This window comes from Hetaerina americana, unplaced genomic scaffold (assembly GCF_022747635.1).
Source record: "Hetaerina americana unplaced genomic scaffold, ioHetAmer1.1.p SCAF_1, whole genome shotgun sequence".
Classification (NCBI taxonomy): Eukaryota; Metazoa; Arthropoda; class Insecta; order Odonata; family Calopterygidae; genus Hetaerina; species Hetaerina americana.
Genome location: NW_027286069.1, coordinates 117,412,798 through 117,438,018, shown reverse-complemented (window position 1 = coordinate 117,438,018; position 25,221 = coordinate 117,412,798). Strand labels below are relative to the sequence as shown.

The 25,221-nt window shown below is 34.5% G+C and overlaps 1 protein-coding gene across 8 annotated transcripts in view; it reads right to left on the bottom strand.

Moving 5' to 3' along the window:
* LOC139695924 (protein madd-4-like) overlaps positions 1 to 25,221 on the bottom strand; it is a 108,130-nt gene that overhangs the window by 13,311 nt on the left and 69,598 nt on the right. For 5 of the 8 annotated variants that reach the window (XM_071594598.1, XM_071594603.1, XM_071594608.1 and 2 more), the window contains exons 16-19: positions 20,429 to 20,602; positions 13,693 to 13,846; positions 11,727 to 11,809; positions 8,240 to 8,426 (exon numbers count right to left, since the gene is read on the bottom strand). In XM_071594598.1, the coding sequence (XP_071450699.1) occupies positions 8,240 to 8,426; positions 11,727 to 11,809; positions 13,693 to 13,846; positions 20,429 to 20,602 (598 nt within the window). The remainder of the gene's footprint in view (positions 1 to 8,239; positions 8,427 to 11,726; positions 11,810 to 13,692; positions 13,847 to 20,428; positions 20,603 to 25,221) is intronic. The other 3 variants (XM_071594599.1, XM_071594601.1, XM_071594602.1) reach the window with 3 other exon arrangements.

Sequence of the window (25,221 nt, the reverse complement as noted above, 5' to 3'; positions counted from 1 at the left end):
TCCTTACGTCTCCCATCATATAGGTACAATATCATGCTTACAAAACTGCTTTTTAATTTGTAGGCGTAAGGTTGCAAAATAAGGAAGAGCGCAACACAAAAAAGGCTCAATGTTGTAATGTGTTCTTTAGAACTTTGAATGGATTCCTTTAAGCTGCATCAGACAATAGGTAACTGGCCGTAAAAAAGCATCTATGTGACCAGCTCTTGTGTGAAAAATTTCAAATTTCATTGGAAAAACAAAAAATGAACAATTTAGAGATTATTGGGTGCCTAAGATCATCTTAATTTGCCAAAATAAATACTCAGGTCTCATTAATTCCATGCATTCATACCCAGAAGAGGGCAATACAAAACCTCAAATGTTGACCCAAGGTTCCTTCTTTCAAAATATGCACAATGATCAGACAATAACTTGCAAGTGGTTAATACGAGGGTCATCCGGAAAGTAGTACCCGTTCGTGCCGCATGAAGTGCTGACGACGCGAGTAGCCGCTGGACGAGGTCAGATAGCTTCAGTGGCTTGTCTGCCTTCTCTGAGCCAAGTTGCGTGGCGCTAGCATTGCCTGTGTTGTTTCTGTGATTGTTTACAATGTTTAAAAAAATTGAGAACGCCGCCAGTTGTGAAGTGAGGGCAGTGATTAAATTCCTCAATGCAAGAAACGTTCGCCCATGTGATATTCATCGCCAATTAAAGGAGGTGTATGGAGACAATGTAATGGACGAGTCGTCTGTTCGGCGGTGGTGTCGCAACTTCAACATGGGGAGGGGGAACACACACGACGATGAGCGTTCGGGGAGACCGTCTGTCATTACAGACCAACTGGTGAGCTCAGTTGACGAATTCGTGAGGAACGATCGGCGCGTCACAATTGATGACATCTGTGAGCATTTTCCCAATGTTTCTCGAACAATTGTTCATGAAATTGTTAAACACCATCTGCATTATGCAAAAATTTGTGCAAGATGGGTCCCTCGCGTATCTCAATGAGCTGGCGGCGAAGGACTATGCAGCAGGAATACAGAAACTTGTCACACGTTATGACAAATGCCTTAATTTGCTTGGAGATTATGTTGAGAAGTAGTTTAAAGTATCCTCTTTCAAATAAAATTTTTTATGTTTGTTAATATTTACTTTTGTGTCTTTATTTCACGAACGAGTACTACTTTCCGGATGACCCTCGTATATTCTCCATTAAATGGCAAAATACACTTCTTCATATGTAAGTTATTTACAGACTCATATATTTGTTTTCTTTTAAAGGGTCCATTTTTGCAAAGATAGATTTTAAAACATGGAAATAAAGACAAAGGACAACCTTCTTATCCATCATAAATGATATGGGAGAAATATATTAGTGGGAGAGATAGTTTTCAAAAATGATTGAAGAACTGGATTATATACACCTATCAATTAGTTTTACAAAAGGCCTGACTGTGCACAACAGTAATATGTGCTTCATTGCACTCATGGTAGAGGACTCAAATGATGATAGACCAGGGTCTCCAGTTACCTTAAGATGACCCTGGTTGTAAGTATCTGAGGCAAATCCATAACACCAATTTCATTTTGTAAACATTTTTCCAACCCTATACCTCCAAAAATATAATTAAGACCAAGTGTTGGGCATAAGTTATTGTTGGATAGTTAAAAATACAGGGAACAGCAGCAGGTTCTATATTGCTTTCAGACAATTGATTGGAATAACAAATTTTACTGTCAAAAGCCACATTTTTATCCATGCATAAAATAGTTCAAGCAACATTAAATAGTTAGCTTATGAACGAGATGTGTATAGGATACAATTACCTAGACCATTACCTAATATTAGAGAATACTTACTATCGATAAATTCAATCAAAAGGAAAGGAAAAAGTTTAAAAATGGGTTAATTTGAAACTTTAACAAGCAAAATTTAGAAAATAAAATTGATTTTAACATTCATTGATGCTGGTCTACAGACCAAATGGCTTGTGTTCACTTTTTATGGGTGATACTGACCACTCTCAGCTTCACTCATGCTATGTCACAGACAGCAGAAGGAAATGAATTGGCACCCATACCCTTGTATGTAAATTTCACATGTCGATGTGCTGAGCACTGGGGGAGCTCTATGTTTACCTAACAAACCAACTTTTGGGTTGATCACTGTGGTTTGGCAGTTTTAATTAATGTAATTTCCAAAGGAAGATATGGAAAACGCATGTCTGGGAATTTTGATGGTGGCTTAAAATAGGTATTTATAGAATTCATAATATTCATGAAATAGGCATATATTAAGGTGCATATTATGTAATCAATATATCAGAGGGCTAAGATTAAAGGCAATGAATGTAGTTACAACATTGAAGATGGTGGGTCAACCTCTAGATATAGAGGTTAGCAGTGAATTAAAACCTTTAATGTGACCAATTAAAATTAGTATTTGATTAGCAGAGTAATTAGAGAGTTTATGGTCTTAATTAAAACTATAAATGAATAATAGAAACATTGCAACATTTCTCAAGGCTGAGTTAATACCAAGAAAATCTACCAGGTATGTGGTCTTCAGGTATGCAAAAAAGAGGAGACTTCAAGTAAGAAGTTACAGCCCATGGATGGACACTAAATGTGTGGTGAAAGTGGAATGGCCCAATGGGATGACTTTTGATTTGGCAACTGAAGGATAAGTCACATATAATGTGCATATTGAATGTGGGATTTGAAATGATGCTGTGGAAGTGCATGTCAATGAGAAGAACTGATATCAAAAATGAGAACTATGATGATGAAGATAAAATTAAATCAATGGGCAATATATGGATACAAGTGCATATGCCTAAAACAGGAAATGATGATGATAAGGCGTAAGCTGTTAATAATGATTTTACTGTAAAACGTGTAAAAGGAGCAGAAGGTTTAGTAATCTTTGAAATGAAATTCAATGATTGCATAAAGCTAAGACAGTTTCACAGAGGAAAGATGTGGATTAGGGAAATGAAAGAAGGGAAATGTTGTGAACAGCAGAAAATACCTATTACAAGCATGCCATTTCAAAACCACAGTTGAAAAGATGCGCATGAAAGATATCTGGGACCATTTTTAGAGAAATTATTACAATTAATGATACCAAATTGACTAATCCTGGTAGAGTATAAATTTTGGAACGCAATAATCACAGCAAAAGTCACTGTGTTGTAAATTTTAAAGGAGAAAAAATATCTACTAATGAAGCTCCTACTTGAATTTTAGAGTTTGAAAAAAAGCAATAGAGAACTAATGGCAGTGAGAAGGAATGAAGAAAACAAGCATATGGAATTCCAATGCAACAATTTCAGAGTGTAAATTTAAAAACTACTGTTGTGGCATCTCCTGCAGGATCTTGGAATATAGAATTCCATTAAGCTATAGTGAATAATCCGGACAACTGAAGTGCCATAGGATAAATTAAAGTAGGTTATAGACCCATCTTTATCATTTTTCTTATTTTGTTAAGCAACAATCTAAGAACAGCCAGCCTGACATTATTAGCATGATACACTGTATTAACAAGGAAAATCACAAAAACCAAAGCTTTCAGTGGAATAAAACCCATCTGGGTGGGCATTGAACCAGTAATTTATGGGCTAACATACAAGGATTTACACTCACTTCTAACAGGGTGGCAATGAATAAAGAGAAAAGGAAGATATCATTGGCAATAGTAATTTTGTTTTTTACAGAAAATGAAGATAACATGAACATATGAAAAATATAAAAAAACCATAAACACAGTAATCAACCCAAAGGTCAGTTTATTAGGTGATGGTAGAGTTCACCCAGTACTAAGCCCTATACGGCGTGTGAATTCACACATCAGGGTAGGGGGGCCAGTTCCTTTCCCTGTGCCGGTTATGGTTTCCCAGGAAGACCTGGCACCCGTTCAGAGTAAATCTATCATGGAGAGGAAATCACAGATTACAATGAGAAAAGAGACTCCATAATTGGAGCTGAATTTGCAGAAGACCATACTGAAAAGAATTGTAGAAGGGAAGACATGCAGGGTGAGGCATAAGTATGAATAATGGGTGGTAACAATTGAAGAAGGTGAGAATAATAATATTGAAGGGAAGAAAATAACTCATAGGGCAGCTACCATCCTTTGATGAGAACTTAAACTGATGATTCCAATCCCAATGAATATACCTTGGCTATAGATATGAGGCATGATGTAATATATTGGCTAAAATTATCCCAGTTAGCACAGATGTCATCAAAAATAATTTATTTGTAATGTTTGTAATGCATAATAAAAATTTTTCATATAATACAACAGTATTGCATGACCATCATAGATATATTATACTAATACTTTCAATCACTTTTACTCAAACTGCAAGGGTCAAATAATAATTTAACTCTATACCTAATATCCCTGAGAATGCTAGAAAAGGTGGCCTAAAAATTATTTCTTTGCTTCAAATAATGGATATTTACATATGAATTAATTGTGTATTTCATCTACTATTTTCAACAATATTTGACCGACTGAAAACTGGTTTATGAGTTTTACACCAGTTTTTGTCAAAATGATATAGATATTGTGATTATTCCACAAAGTCTGATTGTGAAAACCTCATTGCTTATTCCAATCTATTTTCTGAAAGGTTCTTACTGTATCTGTACATTTTAACCATCCTAACTTTAGAAAGGTGAATCTGGAATATGTTTTTTATAATTGGGTGAATCATTGGTTAAATATAGAAGATACTTTTCTGAACTTGGAGATTCCATGTGAGGGTTACCCTTTTTAGCTAACTTACTCAGAATCTTCAATTCAAGGAAGCATGACTTATGACAGTGGCACATGTGATTTCAACTATGGACTTGCTCTATAAATACAGTGAGCTTTGGTAATTCCTAATAAATGGTGTAGTCATAGAATAAATTTACATTATTAAATACAGCTTAATGTGTATTAGTGGACATATATGTATGCTCCACAAATACAGAGTATACAGAAATACAAAGCTGTGACATAATTGTCATGTAAAAAAATACTTAACAGTTTTGTTACATCTTGTGTGATATCTGGGATACTTAACAGTCCAATTTCAAATAACGGAGCGCCTTAATTTCAATTGAATTTGCATAAAAAGTAAATACTGGTACAAGTATCAAAACACAAGCAAGTTATGGAATTTAACCAAATTTTACATAAGCAAACTCTGATTTGTGAAAGTTAAGGTAATAACATCCCTGGAAATCCCAAAGCTGATAACTATAAAGAAATTTTATGGTTAACATATCACCCAAACTTACTAGAAGGTCATCTAGAATTTTTTTTCAAATTCTGGGAGAGAGAAGTGATGAATATATTATTCACTATACATATAGCAAATAGCATATATATAGCAAATAGTTCCATCAGGAAATTTTGGAAATAGAATATTGGTTTTTGAGGAGGTGGTACGCTAGATGAATTTTGTTAATCTCAAGGGAGAGAAACCCAAGATAATAAATATAAATTAAGAAATATTTTAAATTTATCCTTGAATCAATTAATTACATTACAATTGATCTTTTATTATGCACCATTCAAACCTGTTTCTTGAAATGATATGTTACAGATCATTTGGAATCATGATTCAGATCCTGATCTACCTAGTTAAACAAAAGTATTATCCCATTTAATTAAGAGAGTAGGGACAAAGTAAAACTAAATTTGTTGTTTAGTGTTGCCTATACGCAGCATGAAAAACTAGAAGTTCTTCTCATTATTACTGTGTCATTTCTCATATATAATGGTTTTGGAAATATGTAATTTTATGAATCACAAAGCTATACAACTTAATCAGAATTTTCACACTATGCATGTATAATAATATATAATTTATCCTGAAGAAACCCTCATGTACACAGGATCTCTGCTAATTAAAAAAAAACTACATGTAGGCTAAATCTAAACTTTTCCAATTTAGACTCTTTTGTTAGTATTAATTTTCTATTGAAGAAAATATTTTAACACATTCTCACAGAAAATTAGACCTGCTTAAGGGTGATGACATGCATTCTACCTTTATCATCTACTTCCTATATTTTAAGTGATGTTTTAGTAAAACTAATAATGTTACTAGTTAAATTTATATGAAAAATAACTTTTAAAATGAAGATATTCACTCAAAGCTATCCATGGCTGAGTATTTACATTTGCATGACCCAGACACACCAGAACTGGGATGGCAACTACAAATTATTTCACTATGTTATCAGCTCTAAAGTATTTGCAAGACAGAGGTTTTACTGTATGTATTTACATTCTATATGTTCTCAGCACGTAATACCATTTGAATGCAAAACATCAGACTGAACATTGATGTGCAGAAGAGATTTCACTAACCACAACTATGCTTAAAGACCTCAAACCATGCATGATTCAAGAGTCAAAACAAGCCACATATGCAACCATTACAATGAAAAAAACATGTACATGAAAAAAGGTGAACAATAATTCATTAGAATATTCATAATCAGATCAATTTTTCCAAAGCATACCATATTACACATATTGTGTGAATAGAGCATATGTTCAAATATGAGGCATGGAAGTTACTTACCTGAGAGTCCTTTGCACATGCTTAATAATAACCTCAACCATTGAAACCTATGGTAAAGTAATTAGTATGAAGTGAGATATCCAAGTCTAATTTGTGATATGAATTTATCCCTTTCTATTTAATATGATACGGCCTTCAAAATAACACAAATACTAATTTGCACTAAATTGCTAGAATTTTAGTGTAAAATTGAGTTCCACATGCCATCAGGCTTAGTACTGTGTGAACTCTGCCATCACATACCAAACCGACCTTTGGGTTGATTATTGAGTTTATGGTGAAAAAAAAATATATATATAACAATAAACGCAATAATCAACCCGAAGGTCGGTTTGATATGTGATGGCAGAGTTCACATAATTTTTTTATTATTAAGCAATCTACGGGTTAGAGCATGTTTTGGATGGACGCAACTATCAAGTAAATATTTTGTGACTCCTAACAAAACACAATCCAGCAACCTACTCTCCATCAAGTCCCTCTTCATCTCTTTGTACTTCCATCCTCCTTATATCCCGTCCCATATATTTGTTTTTCTAAATCCCAATCAATTTCCTGGTAATCCCATCATGGGTGTAAGTTACCCTCATTATGGATGTAGGCCTCTTTAACTGCTGCATTCTTTTTCTGAGCAATGAATTCAAGCGAAGGATTTCAGCAATGCCTAAACCTGATTACTAAAGATGATGACCAGATGACTGAAGTGTGTTGTAATAAAGCAAAAGAGGATGAACATTGAAAAACGGAATCACAATGAATAGTTGATGTTCTATGTGTCTCAGTCAATGCATATGTTATCTTGGGTGCATTCCAATCAAACCAATGGTCATCAATATGCAAAACTCATCTAAATCTGGAGGTCAAATAAAGACTTGAGCCCAAAATAACATTTAATGACCTAAACACAATATTCATTTTTCTCTGTTTGAGTTAAATATTTTTTAATTTGATAAATATCTTTTTTTAAATAACTAGCAGTGCTACTTCAGTCCTTTCATGAATTTGAAGTAATTATCCTTAAAAATCCTACCGAGAACTTGGATTGGACATTTATTTCTGACAATGCCTACTTGAAGAGTATTATGGTCTTAAAGTTAATCTTTACCTGTTCGGCAGTTTTAAGCCATTATTATGCACTCTGACTGTTCAGATAAAGAATTTTGGAAATTTCATGCTCCTAGTTACACATTTGAAATGTCAACTACATCAGTTTATTTTTGTTGGATTAGAGGATGAAATGTCAGGAGCCTAATAATGGGTGCAATTGACCTCTTCATTATTGTATCCTGATCGCCTGGTGAGAATGAATTATTTTTATTATTATATTTTCCCTTGCATCCTTTGGCTAGAGCCTACATTAACACGAACACAACAATAATTGTGGCATTTCACGCTAAATTATAATTTACTTATACTAATTCCATTAAATAAATATGTAATATGTCATCATGAATTTGTAATATCGTGCCATATATGAATACTCACTTTTCATGCATTAATATGGTAGGATTTGGAAAATGTTATCATGAGAAAAAAAATTCAATTAGTATGAGAATACTGCACATAGAAAAAATTGAAACAAATATTTGTTAAATATGGCAATCATCAATTGTCATAATCCTTGCAAATGGCTTATTTTTAAGTGAAAATTCTTTGACACCCACCTGTGTTCCATGTAAAACAGCGAGATTCTTCGCATGATGTCCAGTGCTCTGTCCGCCAATGAGGGCACTCCTCCATACCACATTTTTGTATTGTAGGTGGAGTTGATAAACCAGCATCTTCACACAAGTTACCATCAACATTTTGTGTGGTGTTGTGTAATCTAACCATACAATGGGCAGCTCTCATCTGGAGGGAGAAAATATGCATTGAATTAAATTTTAGTTGAAAGAAAAATAAATCATATACAATACAATTCATTACGACCTTTGTATTACTTTTTTTGGGGATGGAAGCACCTTATGACATGATGGATTTAAAATGAACAGAATAGAATGAGAAGCCCCATGAAGAAGGATAAAGGGGAAATATTCACGTCAGATATATAGATGGAATAGGAAAAATGAAAAATGAAAAATGACAAAGGGGAAATATGCAGGTTAGATGGGAAAACTAACAAGGCTTAAGGGAATTACTAAAATAAAGGGAAACAGGGAGAGTTGTAGTCAACCAATATTGATATTGAAACACAAATACTTTTCTTGATATGATTTTCAAACTTTCAAAATTTTTCTAAAATAATGCAATCTAACAAAAATCTTTTCAATCTGCATTCTAGAATCTAAAAAAAATCAACTTTAATGAAGAGACTGGCACTACAAGTCAAATGGCCACCTAGTGACACGTTTTATTTGGATACTTGTATTCTTTTGGTATGTTCTTGTGTGTGATTGCTTGTGCAACAGATGAAGCAATTGATGGGTCACAAGAAGAAGTTAAGATCCCTTCCAAACCTTGGTTGTGCATTTGATGCGTTCATGTGTGATAGTTAGTATGACTGATGGAGTTCATATGCATACCTAGGTTAAGATTTTTGTTTGTTAGCTTTTATTTTCTTAGTAATTTCAATATCATTGGCAGATCACAGCAATAGGAGTCACACCTCATAAACACTTGGTGAGTGTGTGATTGTGACTTGCCAGGGCCCATATCTGAGTGGGAGGGTGCATTTGTAATTGCTTGTTCCAGTCCCCCTTATTCCAATTCCTGCCCCTTTTTCAATTGGGGACCAAGTGGTGTGGAGGCTATTGTACAGGCTTCCCACCAAGAGGGCCTGGGTTCGAATCCTGGTGATGATGGATCTTTTTCAGCGGTATCTTGATGCCTATTTAGAGTGCTTGGTGGAGAGCAGTTTGAGTGAGTATGTCATCCTTTGGATGGGAGGTTAAGCTGCTGACCCCTTGGTGCCTTTTGTTAAGAGTATGCTAATGCCGATGCCAGGTTTCTCTCCACCCTTCATCCTTTCCTGTCCATCCCAGATGGTGCAAATGACCTCAGATGTTTGTTGCCTCCCCTAAATACTACTAACATTCAAATTTCACCCCCACCCTTCCCCCAAATTATGGTCCACGGCATTTACATAATTCAATCACTGTATTACATGTGGCTGAATGATAAATAGAAGCACAGCCATAAGCAACCAGTTGTTCAAAGGATTACAAATCAATGGGTTAAAAAAAATTAACATAAATATGTCTCATCTTTACTATCACAATGAAATCCAACTTGGCAAGCATCATCAGAGATCCATAGAGAAAATCAATGGTATGATAACCACCGCAAGATGCCACCCCCAGCTGGAGGCATCTAGAACACATCAGCGTCTAGGCACAACTAGTTTGTGTTTGCCACTCATTCCCATAGGATCTTATGGTTGATAGAGATCACATATTTTTCCAAACTTGTGTCCAGACTTTACTTCTTACTTAATCTACATCATAGATTTTTATTATTCTCAAGAAGAAGGACAAGGCTAAGGTGATATACATATCCTTCAAAGGGAGTGACAAGAATATATACACAATGGCTAGGTATTCTCAACGATGTTGAAAGGTTGCTTCTATAATGGATGAATGAAAAGCAATGGCAATGTGATGCTATTAATGAGATTATCATTGGTGAGAAGGGTGAAAGTGGTTATTGCCAAACCAGTTATGACAATGCCAGAATCTTCAATGACCGAAGAAGAATCTGATGGCTTTTGGCTCCACTTTGTTGAAGTTCATGTTCATTACATGAAAAAGTATTTTAGGGAAGCGGCATATATTTCTAGAAGTTTACAAGGAGAAGTGACATCCTTGGTGTTGTGAGGCATGGTGGAGCAGCAAGCTTCAACTTGTAGATTCTAAGGGTTACCTGCTGGAACAGGCTTTTAATTTTGATAAGAATGGTCTCTTCTGGAAGAAGATGCCAAAGCTAGCGTACATATGTACAAATAATGACAGAGGAGACTGAATTGCCTGGCCATAAGCCCCTGAAAGTACATGTCACACAGCTATTCTGCACAAATGTGACAATTTCAAAATCAAACCCTTACCTGTTTCACATTCAGAAACTTGACAAGCCTTCAATGGAGTGCAAAGTCCAGAAGAGCAGGCTAAATTTGATGTGGAGGTCATGGGAAAGTGTTTCATTGTACCAAGGGTATGAAGCATTGCTCAAATAATACACTGGCTAAACATGCCATTATTTTGTTCAATGATAATGCAGACCTACATTTTGAAATAATTTTGAAGGATCAGCAAAAACGAATGTCTCTACAAAGCTTTCTAGTAAAAATGACTACAGCATGTATCATAAATAATAAACCAATTAATTTGATTCTTTTTTGTTTATGCAAATTGAGTTTGCATTTCAGGTTGGTTCATCCTGTGATAGAAGAATAGATGGATGATTCGCAATCCTAAACAATGTACACTTAATTTCCTTTGAATAAACTTTGTACATCATTTACTATTTTTGGCATGGAATGCATTGTCATATTTTACATTAAGTTATTTATGAATATTACTTCCCTAAGCAAGTGCCCCATTTTACGAGAATGATCATGCAATGAATTATGTTCAATGTACAAGGTTCCAAAATGTGCTCTAAAATCAGGCTGCATCATAATGATCAAGGGTATACAAGCATGATTTTGTCATGGGGTGAAACTCAAAAGTTTCCTTGCTGATCAATATTCAATCAAGAATCAATAGCAGTGCTTCCAGAAGAACATGACAGAGATGGATAATGATACTGAAAAACTACTTAATGAAATGGATTAAAATTAATATCAATTATTTTTTGAAAAATAAAACTTTTGAAAACATAAATAGTCATTCTCATCTTCAGGCCGAGTACTTTTCAGGCCACCCTTGAAATGCATATTTTTCCTATGACTGAACTTGAACTAAAACATAAGTCATCCTCATGCCATTTCCCTTGGGGATTTCTTCAACAATATAGCTGAATTAAATAATATAATAGCATTAGTTCACAAACACAAGTCATGTAGTTTACTAAACATAAACTCTCTCTCTGCTCTCTCTCTCCCTTCTCCTATTCTTAGTGGAACCAAAACAACACACCAGTATCAAAGACAATTATCAGCACATTATAAAAGAGTGAACCCCTCACCCCTAAAAGTATAAATGCTGAAACACAAACCTGAAATCCTGTTCCTCCACAAGTTTCGGAACACTGGGACCAGCCGGTAATCATCCAGTCGAATTTTAAATTTTCTGAGCTCCCTGCAAATGAAAACATTTTACTTGTGAATGAAACAGAAATTTAGAAACAGATCAAATATGTTATATAATCATATATATTTATTAATTTATTCCTGTTAGTCTTTAACCAGTTTGATAAATAACTTACCATTTTGCAATCATGATTACATAACATGCATATACCAGAGTGAGATGAGACATTTTTTTCAGGTTTGGAAATAAAAAAAGACAGTGCACCCAAATCTGGTGAATACGGTGGATGTTGTAATAATTTGAACTTGAACTTTAGATTTTGAGTAATTAATTACTTTTAAGAAAGCCAAGTTATTTTGAACTGGTGTTTATTAAAAAGTATATTGAGGTTTCAAGGCATTTAATTGTCTTTACGATTGTAGGTTTATTGAAATTTGAAGGAGCTAGACAAAGAGAGGGTGGTAGGAATAATCAAGAGTTTAGTGTATTTCAAAGAACTTTTGCTGGTTTAAATTGAGTGTGTTCATGTATGAGATGAAGCTAAAATAGCATCAAATAAAAATCTGCCTTAGGGAAGTAATACTGTCCCTAACTCCGAGGTGCCCATAAGTTAAAGGTGTTTGTATACAGAGGCTAGTGTGCACACTCATATGCTCACCACCCACCAAGAGTATGAAACTTCTATGAAGGTCATAGCGATACTCTCTGACCTAATATTAAGAAAGGTTATAACTGCATATATGGGATACGTTTGCAAAGGAGACAAGATGGTGAATATTGTTCCATTAACCAGTGTGATTCACTTGTAAAGAACAGGAAACTCCTAATGCTTTGTAGTACAAATATTTCACACCAAGAGCGCCGACTTGAACCTAGCTGGCCTTGGTGGCGTTGGGATAACATCCTTGTCTGCCAACTCAGAGGTTATAGGTTCCATTCCCGCCTGGGTGGGTTTTCCTCCACCTAGGAATTGGGTGTTTGTAATTGTCTCCAATGAAATATGTGGGGGTTGGGTAGAAGAATGGACTATTAAGTCTCCATCTCGCCCCAATAAAGTCTTTAAATAAATAAAACTTAGTCTCAGAATTAAGCTGTGGGAATATGGCAAAATGGCTCTAATAAGTTGTATGATAATTAAGCAATGATCATAAAGCGATGTGATGCGCCTGAGTCATTTAAAAGCAAACACTTTGGCTAGTGAGAGAAAACTCATGATGGTATTTACATCAAAGGAAAGACTCATGCATCACATTTTAGGGGGACAGACGTGGAATGGAACTCTAAAACTGGTTTCATATTATTTCAATACATATAAAATGTAGTGTATTCACATTTAACAATGTTTCTAAAATATTAAGAAGCATTTTTTTCATGATTATGCCATCCTTATTTCTTGAGTTGTCAAAGGTTTTCAAAGTAAGATAATTTGTTTGACTACCATGAATTTAAATATGGTGGATGAACCGTAAAAGTATATCTTCATACCAATGACAAAGTTCATATGAACTGGGAAATGAGGGGTGGTTCTTAATTATTTTTCAAAAAGATATGCACTAGTAAAAACTATAACCTATACAAAAACTGATTCCTAACCCCAAAGTAAGCTTATAGAGGATTCAAAGGAAGTCAATATACATAGCAATGAGTACGCATCACATAGAAAATTTTATTGTTATTCGCAACAGTAAATAAAGAAAATCATACCGCATAACATTGAGAAGTATTCAAAAGTCATATGATTTGTGTGGGATCTTCTCTGTACTACCTACATACATATTTTTTTCTTTATGAAGAAATGAGGGATCTCATGCATTTTTTCAGGATTAAAAAACTTTTTGGTAAGAAGGTTTCTATCTAACGTAGCAAGTGATATAAAAAGAGATTCATGGAGGAAATGTGGTAAGTGCACATCAAGTCAGAAATGACCTTACCCTTTCCTAAAACAACCACTGGACTTGCATCTTCATGAGTGGATTCAGAAGCACCATAGTCATCTCGGTCAATTGCTGCTTGTATTTCCTCCTGTGCAGTGGCCACCATGCGGTGACCCCGTGAATTTCCAAATGCCTGCAAAGGCCAAAAGTTCTGTGCTTTGTGTGATTAAAGTTCTAGAAAATCTCGGTGAACTGAATCATACATAGATTTCTTTATAAAAGATTAATTAATTATTTTCGAAAGAAATACTCTTTAAAATTTAAAACATGCATCATGCACACACTAAATAACAGAAAGCCGTTTATGATATATATTTGAATATCAGAAAATGAGAAGCAAGAAAACTTGATATTAATTGATTGATCAACAAATTATATCTATTCAATGAAACGCATTCAACCCTCAAGACACCTCAACTTGAATATGCAACATACATTTTGATCATTCATTCAGAAATTATTAATTATACCTTTTCCTTGTAGCCTTCAATTTATGATACTAAATTTAAGAATATATATATCATGTGAAAGACTATGACAAGAATGCTACCTCCATCACTAAATTTATAAAAAAATCCCAGTTTTTAAAACTCTAAGTATTAAAGTTCCTTTAAAATGCCAACAGCCTAACACCTTGAAAATCTAGTTCATAATAAAAAAAATGTTTTACATCAGCCAATCAGCTCAATATTTAGATGCAGTGGTTAAATTTGGCTGTTAGAAGCTCAGGCAATGACTTTATTATTTTTTAACTAAAATATTCCAAGTAATCATTATCAAATATTTCAAAACATTATTTTTAACTATAACTAAATGAGAATCAATATAATTTATTTTAAGAACAAAGTTAAGCTTTAAAGCTCAAAAAACAATTGTTCTCAATTGCATGATTTCACAAAAGTAGCATGATTAATGAAAACAAGCCTTAGTTGTTCCAAGTCAAATAAGAATCACAGAGGTCCTTAAAAAGAAAAACATAATTAATTAAATGAAGAATACAATGTATCTTTCCACTGTCTTTTATTCATGTACAACCAGTTTCAACGCTCAAGCGTCATTATCATGATGACGCTTGAGCGTTGAAACTGGTTGTATGTGAATAAAAGACAGTGGAAAGATACATTGTATTCTTCATTTAATTAACATGAATTTCCACAAAGTTGAGCTGGAAACAATTGAAAAACATAATTCATGAAATATAAAGAAAAATAGAAGCTACAAAGATGGTCCTTTTTCACTTAAAACAATACTTGATTATGCGATGAAAATGAAATAGATCAAATCCTGAACAGTTGACTATGTTCATTTTTATAAACAAAAACATGAATTTCAGTAGTTGATCACATATTTTTAAAGCCATCCATACATACATATTGCAGGGTCACTGCCTGTCTCATATTTTTGAAGAACTCCACAACATAACACAGAACTTAAAATTTTTCATGATGGTAATCAGTAAAAATCAGCATTTTAATTTTTTGGGTTTAAGTCCAAACTATTCCAGATTATTTAGCTATTGCAATTACAAACCTGAAGTGACAAAAATCTTGTAAATGGGAAAATAGTAAGTTGACTGCTACCAAAAATACTAATAATAGTTATAATGATCATGGATAAGTGGGTGCGAACATGGATTACGAACAACTTACTTATCACACCAACCCATAGGTTGACTACTATGGTTGTTTTTTGATCTATTTCATTTCTCAGAGACAAAGACAGCCATTTTTCTCACTGAGACATTATTTTCATATAATTATTAATAAATCATTTCAATATCTAATAAAAAAACACTTCCATTTATTCCTTAGGAATATTCAGAATATTGATTTGGTATTTTATAATTAGGGGTAAAAAATGGTTATGGAGTCAGTTCATTATGATGATCCCAAAAAAAGCATGTGCTGAATTCTTTTGATGTAGATAGGGTACATTAACTTATCTTCCTCAGGTTTAAGGTTGTTGAAATAATCACATAGCAATATTCTTCAACTAGTGGCTCTGATTGGCATTAGCACACAAATATATAGACACCCTTTCTTCACCAATGTATCACCCAGGAACCTTGGATACACTTCATAAAGCTGGCATATTTTCAGTCGAAGCTCTTCAGTACATGCCCAATTCTTCAGTGTTTTAGATCAGAAATTACTGTAAATTGCCCTCAGTCATCAGTTCTTGGAAATGGTTCAACAGCATCAAAACTCATGACACACCTTTATTCTAAACATCATATCCAACCTATATTGAAGTACAGTGAAGTTCTCTGCAAGTAATATTTTGGCAAAATTTTAATGCTGCACCTTGCCAGGGCCATGCATGTCTATTCCATGCAATACTTAATCCACATAACATCAGTGGGTGGCCTCTTGCTATTCTTCATACTCCAATAACATAATTTCCTAACCAGCCTTCCCATTTCCATTTATTGTAAATTTTATTCAAACGTAAGAGCCAATAGATTGACCTTATTGTTCTTCATTTTCAATTTGGATAGTGTATGAAGTGATACCAAACTCCTAATACGAGGGCGATTTGAAAATAAGGTCTCCTATTTTTTAATGAAAAATCAAATTTATTCTCAACTTTGTGTACATCATAGGAAAGGTTGAGCAGTTAGATATTTTTCTAAATAGTCGCCTTGACGATCAATCACTTTTTGCAACCTTGTAAGCAGCTTTTTAATACTGGTGTTGTACATTTCTCCCGCCGCGTTACGAAGCCAACTGACGGCTGCTTCTTGCACTTCCTTTTCTGACTTGAATTTCTGTCCTCCGAGGTGTTTTTTGAGAGTGGGAAACAAGTGGTAGTTGCTGGGGGCAACATCCGGGCTCTAAGGAGGGTGGTCGATGATATCCCAGTCGAATTCATTGAGTGGGGTAGTCGTTTGATGTGACACATGTGGACGTGCATTGTCATGATGCAAACACACTCCTTTGGTGAGACACCTTGTTGTAACCGAGGACCTCGGACACAATATTCTGCACAGAGAAGTAGCCACTCTCTTCATTAAGTCCTTCCTTTATCTTATGAAGGGTAATTCTCCGGTTATTGCGCACCATCTCGTCAATTGGAGCCACCGTTGATTCCGGTAAACTCGGCCGCCCCGACCACTGCTCATCGTGGACGTTTTCCCAGCCATCAAAAAACTCCCTGCACCACTTCCGCACGTTTTTGATGTCCTTACACTTCTAACCGTGCACTTCCACTGAAGAGCGATGAATGTTTATCGGAGAAGCAGTCGTCTGTTGGCTTCGTGACGCGGCGGGAGAAATGTACAACACCAGTATTAAAAAGCTGCTTACAAGGTTGCAAAAAGTGATTGATCGTCAAGGCGACTATTTAGAAAAATAGCTAAATGCTCAACCTTTTCAACGATACATGCAAAGTTGAGAATAAATTTGATTTTTCATGAAAAAAAATAGGAAACCTTACTTTTTGAATTGCCCTTGTGGAAACCTTCACACACAATTTCTCCAGAAAAGTAACCTTGTTTAATTCTCTAATTTATGTTTCTACTCACTGACACCCTTCTTTGATGCTATTGTCGATTGTCACTGTAGTTTTTTCCATGCTTAAGATTCCATAATTATAAAGAACCCAGCATACTGAGAGTCACAAAATCACATGGAAGGAATTAGCAATCTGTTTCAAATGCACGATTTACATCTGCAAAATGTGATTGTTTCATGTAAAAATAGTTTCTTTATACTTTTGAATGTATAAATGGAATATCTAATGAAATGTGATCATAATTTTCAACCATATTTATAGAAACTTGTGAGCTAAACAGTTTTTGGCAGAGTGTAGCAGTGCTGCCTCTTATGACCCCTAAATAGGGGTCATGAGAAACACCAGAAGTACATGCCTGGACTTGTCCACATACACAGGAGAATAGGTTAGCTAGGCCCAGATTAGTAAGGATTTACTTAATCATCCCTTGTAAAATTAACATTAATTCTCAATATTAAAGAACAAATTATGCAGTTGCAATTAGTTCCAATAAATATATATAAATGATATGCATGCCAGAAAAATATATGGCATCACAAAAATCATTTCACCATATTTATTGAAGAGCACCAGGCGGCTAGACCAGGTTGAAATTTCTTTGCCAATTCAGTTTTGATGTATACCAATAAAAATGCTATAAGATCAACATTATAAATGCTCAAACGAATATTCAAATCAGGCCGTTCATGGGATGTTACATGGTAATTTTGAAACCAATAAGCACCATATTAATAGCAATTTATGAAAAATATGGACTAAGGTAATATTTTCTACTACTTGGAAGTAAATATTCTATAATTGAATAAAAACTATGAAAAAAATCTGTTATCATTTAGCTGATGAGCAATTAATGCACTTTTATATCAACTGCATTTGGCCAAATTTGGCCTATAATATTTCACCCACTTCAGAATATATGTTCATTATCCCAATGTAGGAAGTTTTAACTCCAGAATAACACAAAATACTTGGGAAAAACACTAAATTCATTAAAAGTAGGATACATCTAGAATGAAAGTCTCTTGAGACATGATTACATATGATAGGTTTTAAGGTTACCCACAGATAAATAAAATCGCACAAGTTTATGGTTAACACTGGAAATATTAATAACTTCCTTATTACATTATTAGAGACAACGAAAAAAGCCCATGGAAATAGACCTTTGAATTAAATTATGCTTTGAATCCTTCTTCAAATGAACAATTTGTGATTACTAAGGTGTAAAATATTTGCCAGAACTATTCAAAAAGAAAATATGCATCACACTCTGCCCTCTAAATTTTAAGACCAAACCTTAATTTCCTTTACTGACTGCAGACTAGGGATTAATGGCAAGAGATGCTGCACTCTCCATTCACCCCTAAGCTGACTTGTTAGTTAATATTTATGTTTTATATACTAATTACTTATATCTGAAAAGTATATATCCCTAGATGTAACCTACCAGAAGACAGAAAAAAGATTTCTCTTACTCAACTCTGCTGATTGAAATAAAGAGATAATTACGAGGGTAGGTTGAAAAGTAATGCACACATGCTTGTGGAGCGCGAACAAAAACAAATCGCAAGATCGGGCACAAAGTACATTTAAGTACAATTCTTAAGTTTCCTAATCATATATTTATTTTTCGACGTAGTCACCGTCAAGGCTAACAAATATTTCTCCCAATGTGTAACATGTAATTTCATTCTGTCGCTGAAAAACTCTTCCGAATTTCTTGAATCCAGGACTTGACAGCTGACTTCAATTCATCGTTCGAGGTGTAATGATTACTCTTGAGGTGTCTCTTGAGTTGAGGAAAAAAATAAAAATCGCCAGGTGCAAGATCGGGGGAATAAGGAGGGTGTGGTATCGGCTCAAATTTCAGGTTTCACAGAGCCTCTTCAGTTGCGCGAGAGGTTTGTGGACGAGTGTTGTCATGTTGCAAGATTATTGATGCCCCGGCTGCCTTTAGAATGACAAGCATGACATTGGAGGTGTTTCAGAGTCTGCATACATGTACTGAGAAGAATTTACCGTTGCCCCTCGTTCCAGAAAATCGGTCACACAAATTCGGTGAGCATACCGAAACGCTGTCAAAAGAAATTTTTTTGTGGCTGGTTGTCTTTTGAACTTTTTCTTGCTTGCAACCACGAAATTTTACTACCCATCCAGTAGACCAGTAGATCCATCAACAGCATGGTCACCATAAACAGCCTTTAAACATTGATGAACCTCAGTAGGAGTCAATTTTTTAGCAATTAAAAATTCGATAACAGCATGCCGTTTGACTTGTGTTGACATAGCATTGGAACACAACTCCATACTTGGGCTTCTCGAAATACACTGGGTGAATGAAACGACCTCAAACCTGCGCATGAGTATTGAGGGGGAATGTTATTCTACTTGCCACCTGGCACACTTCTGGAGGTCATTTGGTTCACTCTCTACAAGCATGCATGCATTACTTTTCAGCCTACCCTTGTACTTAGCACCTGAACTTCTACTGCATACATCATTCACTGTGCCCTTAAAATGTTCTGAACGTTATTTGAGGGATGTAAACAATAAAAAATGTACATGAAAAACCTTATAATGAGTCCATAATTTAAAATAAACTACAACTCTGGAAAAAGCATCCAGAGTTGTAGTTCATTTTAACCTATGAAACAATATCACTATTGTATAATTCCAAATAGAATATCATGATTTTTCTTTTAAAACTAATTGGAGAGTCCTTAACTCATTATCATTTGCATACCACCAATGAGTAACCAGCTATGCATACACTTGGCTACTCTATAATACCACACATGAAATAAGAGGTGGAGATACGGATCTTAAATTCAAATATTAAAGCAGCCAAGCCACTAAATGTTTGAAATCAATAATAGTGAGAAAGGTAAAATGAGTAAGTTTGTCTGAATAAGAAGTGTGAATAATACATGCAGAGATATCTAAAGAGGAGCAGTGAGCACATTCCAAGCATTCCCCATAACTGATGGTATCCTTAAGGAAAAAAGCAGCAATACATTTAACTTTAACGAAGGCAATAGCAATTTTGGAAGTTGGTATCAGGTGTAAATATAAAAGTGGATATCTAAGAGTATATGGTGCATGGGGGGATAGAATTAAAGAAAAAAGTGCTAGCTAGCTATGTGAGCCCAAAATCTCAAATGGAATGTCTAAACAAATGTCCTGAGTGCGTCATTCTGGGCACTCCCTCAACCCCCCTCACCTGCAAATTAGCAAGAAGCCTCTGGAAGTGAGGCATTGGGCGAGAACTCCCTGAGCTGGTCGTGGGGTTGGAGTTGAGATCTCCTACTGTTCCATCAAAGGACAAACGTGGGGGTGCAAGGGTGACTGGGCTTGCTCCAATGGTGGGTGAGAAGGGGGAGGGCACTAGGTTCCCCTGCGGGTGCAAGAGGAGAGGAGGCACACATGTAAGAGAGGCACACTGGCTGGGCAACTGCCAAAGTCCTATGCAACGGAGGTCAGGGAGAGAAGGGTGAAATAGAGCCCTCGGCATGTACAGAGTGGGAAAACTTTAGGTACAAATACAGTGGAAAAAAAGACGGTAGGTAGCTTGAGACACATTACTCATCCATGCTAGCTGTAAGAGGAAAAGGAGCATGATTGGTAGATTAGTAAGTACAAGGGAAAGCTTACAGATGATGGCTCCAAATTCATTATTTATTTTATCATAAAACTACTGATACATAAAGAATATTAAAGAAAAGCATCATCTATCATTTCAACATTATTTTCCTAATAAAACTGATACCTGCAACATCATTCACTTCAATTAAGAATTCAAGTCAAAAATAAAAATGAATTTTGTTTTATTGTAAAAGTCAAGAATTTGTTCTCAAATTACCGAGTGATGCTCTAGACATTTTTCACTTGTTTACAGTAAAAAGTTCTGTCTCTTAAGCAGATATTTTCTCCATGAAAGAACACATGTGGTAATAGTAATATTGTATGTTTTGATTCATAAATTTGGTTTTTTATTTCCCTTAATTCTAAAATATTTGAATGTAAATATTTTCTGCATATGCAATCCAGAATAAGATAGACAAATGGACTATGAAAATATGCCACAGATGTAATCCCATATTCAGGCGCCTAATGCAGTGGTAGGACTAAAACTGCAAGTATTATGAATTTGTAAACACTTGTTTGTGATGGAAAAAAATATCAGCACATAGAACAGTTATCTCAGCTTTGATCTATGGTGAAGACTTTATTTATCTGGATTATTTTTCTGAAAAGAAGCAACAATGCATATCAAATTTAAAAAAAAGGATTTGAAGACACACTCATAATGTCTTGCATACTGCTCCATTTATAACTGTAATATTATTGGCAAATCAGTTGATTTTAGGGGTTGAAAGTAGGCACTAGCCAACTCAATGAACAATAAATGAGGTATATATATATATATATATATATATATATATATATATATATATATATATATATAATAAAGAAGAAACTGTTAGTAAAAGATAAATGATCGGATGTTTAAATGTATAGAATTGCAGAAAAAGTAACAAAAAATTTGTAAAAAGTAAAAAAAAATTTATATGGACAGCATAAATTTCATGTGAAGCTGGAGAAATTCATTAGAATAGTAGATGTAGAAATATGATGTCAAGTGTGATGCTCTGAGATGCAAGGAATCATGAGTTAGACCTTGAGCTATGAGAAGATACGGAGTAACAATGAAGACTGATATTTAGATAATTTGATTAATAAAAAAGAGTGGATAATCTGTTCAAATTATTGATAAATGTTTGGGGAGCATGGACTACAAATAATGAGTATGTATGTGGATTTGGGGCTTTTTACAGTGAAAATGAATAAAAATGAGAAATTTAAAGCAAAAAAATTGAGTGAATTTTGATTTAACGCGACAATTTATAGGTAAAATATGAATATGAGGGTAAAATGCTGAAGGATTGGTTGTCTTAGTGGGAGTTTACTGATAACGTTGGGTAGATGATAAGATTTGGGATGAAAAAGTTTCAATTATCACAAGCTTTTGCCACAATTCAAAAATGCTTTTGAGTTTCACTGCCTTTGGAACATTTTATAACTTATAACTGTCAAGCAAAAATATGTTCCAAATGCAACCAAATTTGAAAAAAATAGAAGCGTCATGAATTAAGATGAAAGGGATTATTGAATGCATAAGCTAAGAGAGGAAATGAAGAATAAGCCATGAATTAATGACATGATAACCTAATGAGAAAGACGTGATAATGCTGACAAACAATTACCCTAAAACTCTCTAAGACCTACCGTTTTCAGCTGGAGTACATGTAGATGTGAATCACCAGAGGAAAAAATGATCAGCTTGTGGATGTAGATAAATCAATAAGCAACCTTTCACAGACAAAAAGCTTAGTAAATTTCAACACAATAATAATCTAAATGTGTTGGTTTTGGAGAAAGAGTTTCTTGGAAAAAGGTATGCACTAAGATCCAAAGCAATTGATCCCTAAATTATCTAGGATAAAAATATTTAAAAAAACGAAATATTTAAAAATTGTGATCTTTTCACAGCCATGGCTGGATACTCTTAATCTCACAATATTATAATACATACAGTAGAAACTCCTCTTATCATGAATGAAAAGAAAAACAAAGCAACTTTCATGAAGTTTTCCAAGCCACTTCATATATTTTTAGGAATGATAACCTGCATTGCTGTAACATCTATGGCAATCAAAAACAATAAAACACTACAAATTATTTACAGTCAAACCCTCTTTCAAAGGAATTTTTATAGTTGTACACTGTTGATCCTTGAATGCTGGTTTTTATCCAGTGGAAGTATGCAGCCTATAGAATTTCTTCTCTTTTCACTGGTGGTGCTAAATATCTATTTCGAACTTTTGACATTAATTTGTATTAGTACTATGTTTTATACACAAGCATATCTGTTTGGTATTTGTAACATTGATTTTTATATTTCATTGAATGACTCCAATAGGGATTTGTTTGTCTTCAACAGGGGTTTGTCTTAGGGATAAACTCTAGAGGGAGTTTATTTTTTATATTTGTTTGTTTTCAACTATGTTACAAGGAAATGCAGTAACTTAAATTTACTCTAATTTAATCGCTTGAAGCAGTTCAAACTAAGTTATGAATCATACCAGTTCAGTAGCCATTCTCATATTGTTCATATAAACAGTATTCTTGATATAAATATTCACCTCTTGTTTGTGGGGCTACATTTGCCAATAAAAAGATAAAACTTATGTGACAAGAAAATGGAAAATATCTATAAATAAGTTTAATCCAGTTTTCATTGACTTTAAATCTTGAATTTGGATCACAATAGTTTGTTTAATACTAGAACATTTTCCTCCATCCCTATTTAGTAAGGATTGATCAAATCTTAATCCTTTCTATCATCGAATGACATATTTGATATCTCCCTTTTTGCAACTAATTCCTTTCTATAAAGATACCTTTGCGCTAAATGTGAGTCACAATTATTTGGGGTAACCACTCGTTTCTGACTGAAACATTTGCTGATTTTTTCAGGTTTCCCAGACCAAAAATCTTGTGTCTCTATACCTTCAATTAAAATATATTTATTTAGCCTTAGCCCGAAAACAGCACTTTTTGGTCTTTACATTGAACTATCAACAGAGGAGATGTTTACAAACAGCCAAGCCCAAGGTGGAGGAAAACTTACCCAGGTGGGAATCAAACCCATGACCCTTGGATTGGTAGACGACGACGTTACCCCGCCGCCACTGAGTTCGGCCGGCAATATAATTTCGAAGCACTATGAATATACCATTTTAATGTACTATTGACTCTTAGTTCACAGTTGCAGGCAAGATGATATAAAAGGAATCCATAATGGAGAGTAAAAATTCTGTACTTTTCCCATCAATCAAAATTTTTATTTTTTATTATGTCTATTTTGGTCAATGAGCCATTTTTATGTGCAACACAGTCTTCAGGTGTATCTTAAGTGAAGATATTGTACTTATTGATGGCTCACTGAACCATAATACACATTATAAAAAACAGTTTATTCAGTATGAAAAGGTGGTAATTTTAATTCTTTATTATTATTTACTTTTCATCATTGTATCACATATGCACTCCCCATATTCCTCAAGAATACTGTGAAACTCTGCAAATTTGATTGGTAAAGTGAATCCCCTGGCCTATGCATGGTGGGTCAAACTGACACACTCCACATCAGTGTCAATCATTTTAGTATCAGATCTTGGAAAGTCTGGTCACTCCAGGCATACAGGAGGTTGGGGAATGTAAAGGCAGAATGTGGTTAGACATCTCAGGCGTAAGTGAATTGAAAATGGCCTGAAGAAGGAGACTTTAAGAATGGCAGCAACAGGAGGATCACACAGAGAGGCTTCATGAATGGAAATTTGCAAGTGAATATCATATTATGGAAGAGTGCTGCAATGAGAGCAAAGACCCCTACAGGGCAATGAAAGAATCATTACAGTGAATATAGCAATGAAATACACAGGTACTGTAATGGTGCAAGTTGGCATGACAGCGACTGACAATGAATTTGACGGAATGGAGGGGCAAATGACAATAACGCCAGGGAAATAAAAAATGCAAATAAGGAAGAAAATTTAATTGCCCTTGGAAATTTGAATGTAATTGTTAGAGAAAGCCATTAAGGAAATGCATTACAAGGATATGATCTAGAGAAAATGAAAGAGAAGAATGGCTGGAAGAATTCCATGAATGAAGCAAACTAGTGGTGCATTAGTGGTCATACCATCCACAAAGAAAATACATGTGAAAAGTACCAGAAGATGTAAGAATACATCACATTGATTGCATACTCATTAAGCAGAGATTTAGGAGACATACAAAGGACTGCAAATGCTATTAAGGACTGATATTGACAGTGACCACAATTTAGTGCTAATGAAGCGCCAGCTGAAATTTATGAAGATTAAGAAGAGAATGAAGACTCAGTGGTACAGATTACAGAATGCAGGTTGAAGGAAAATGAGTCACGTT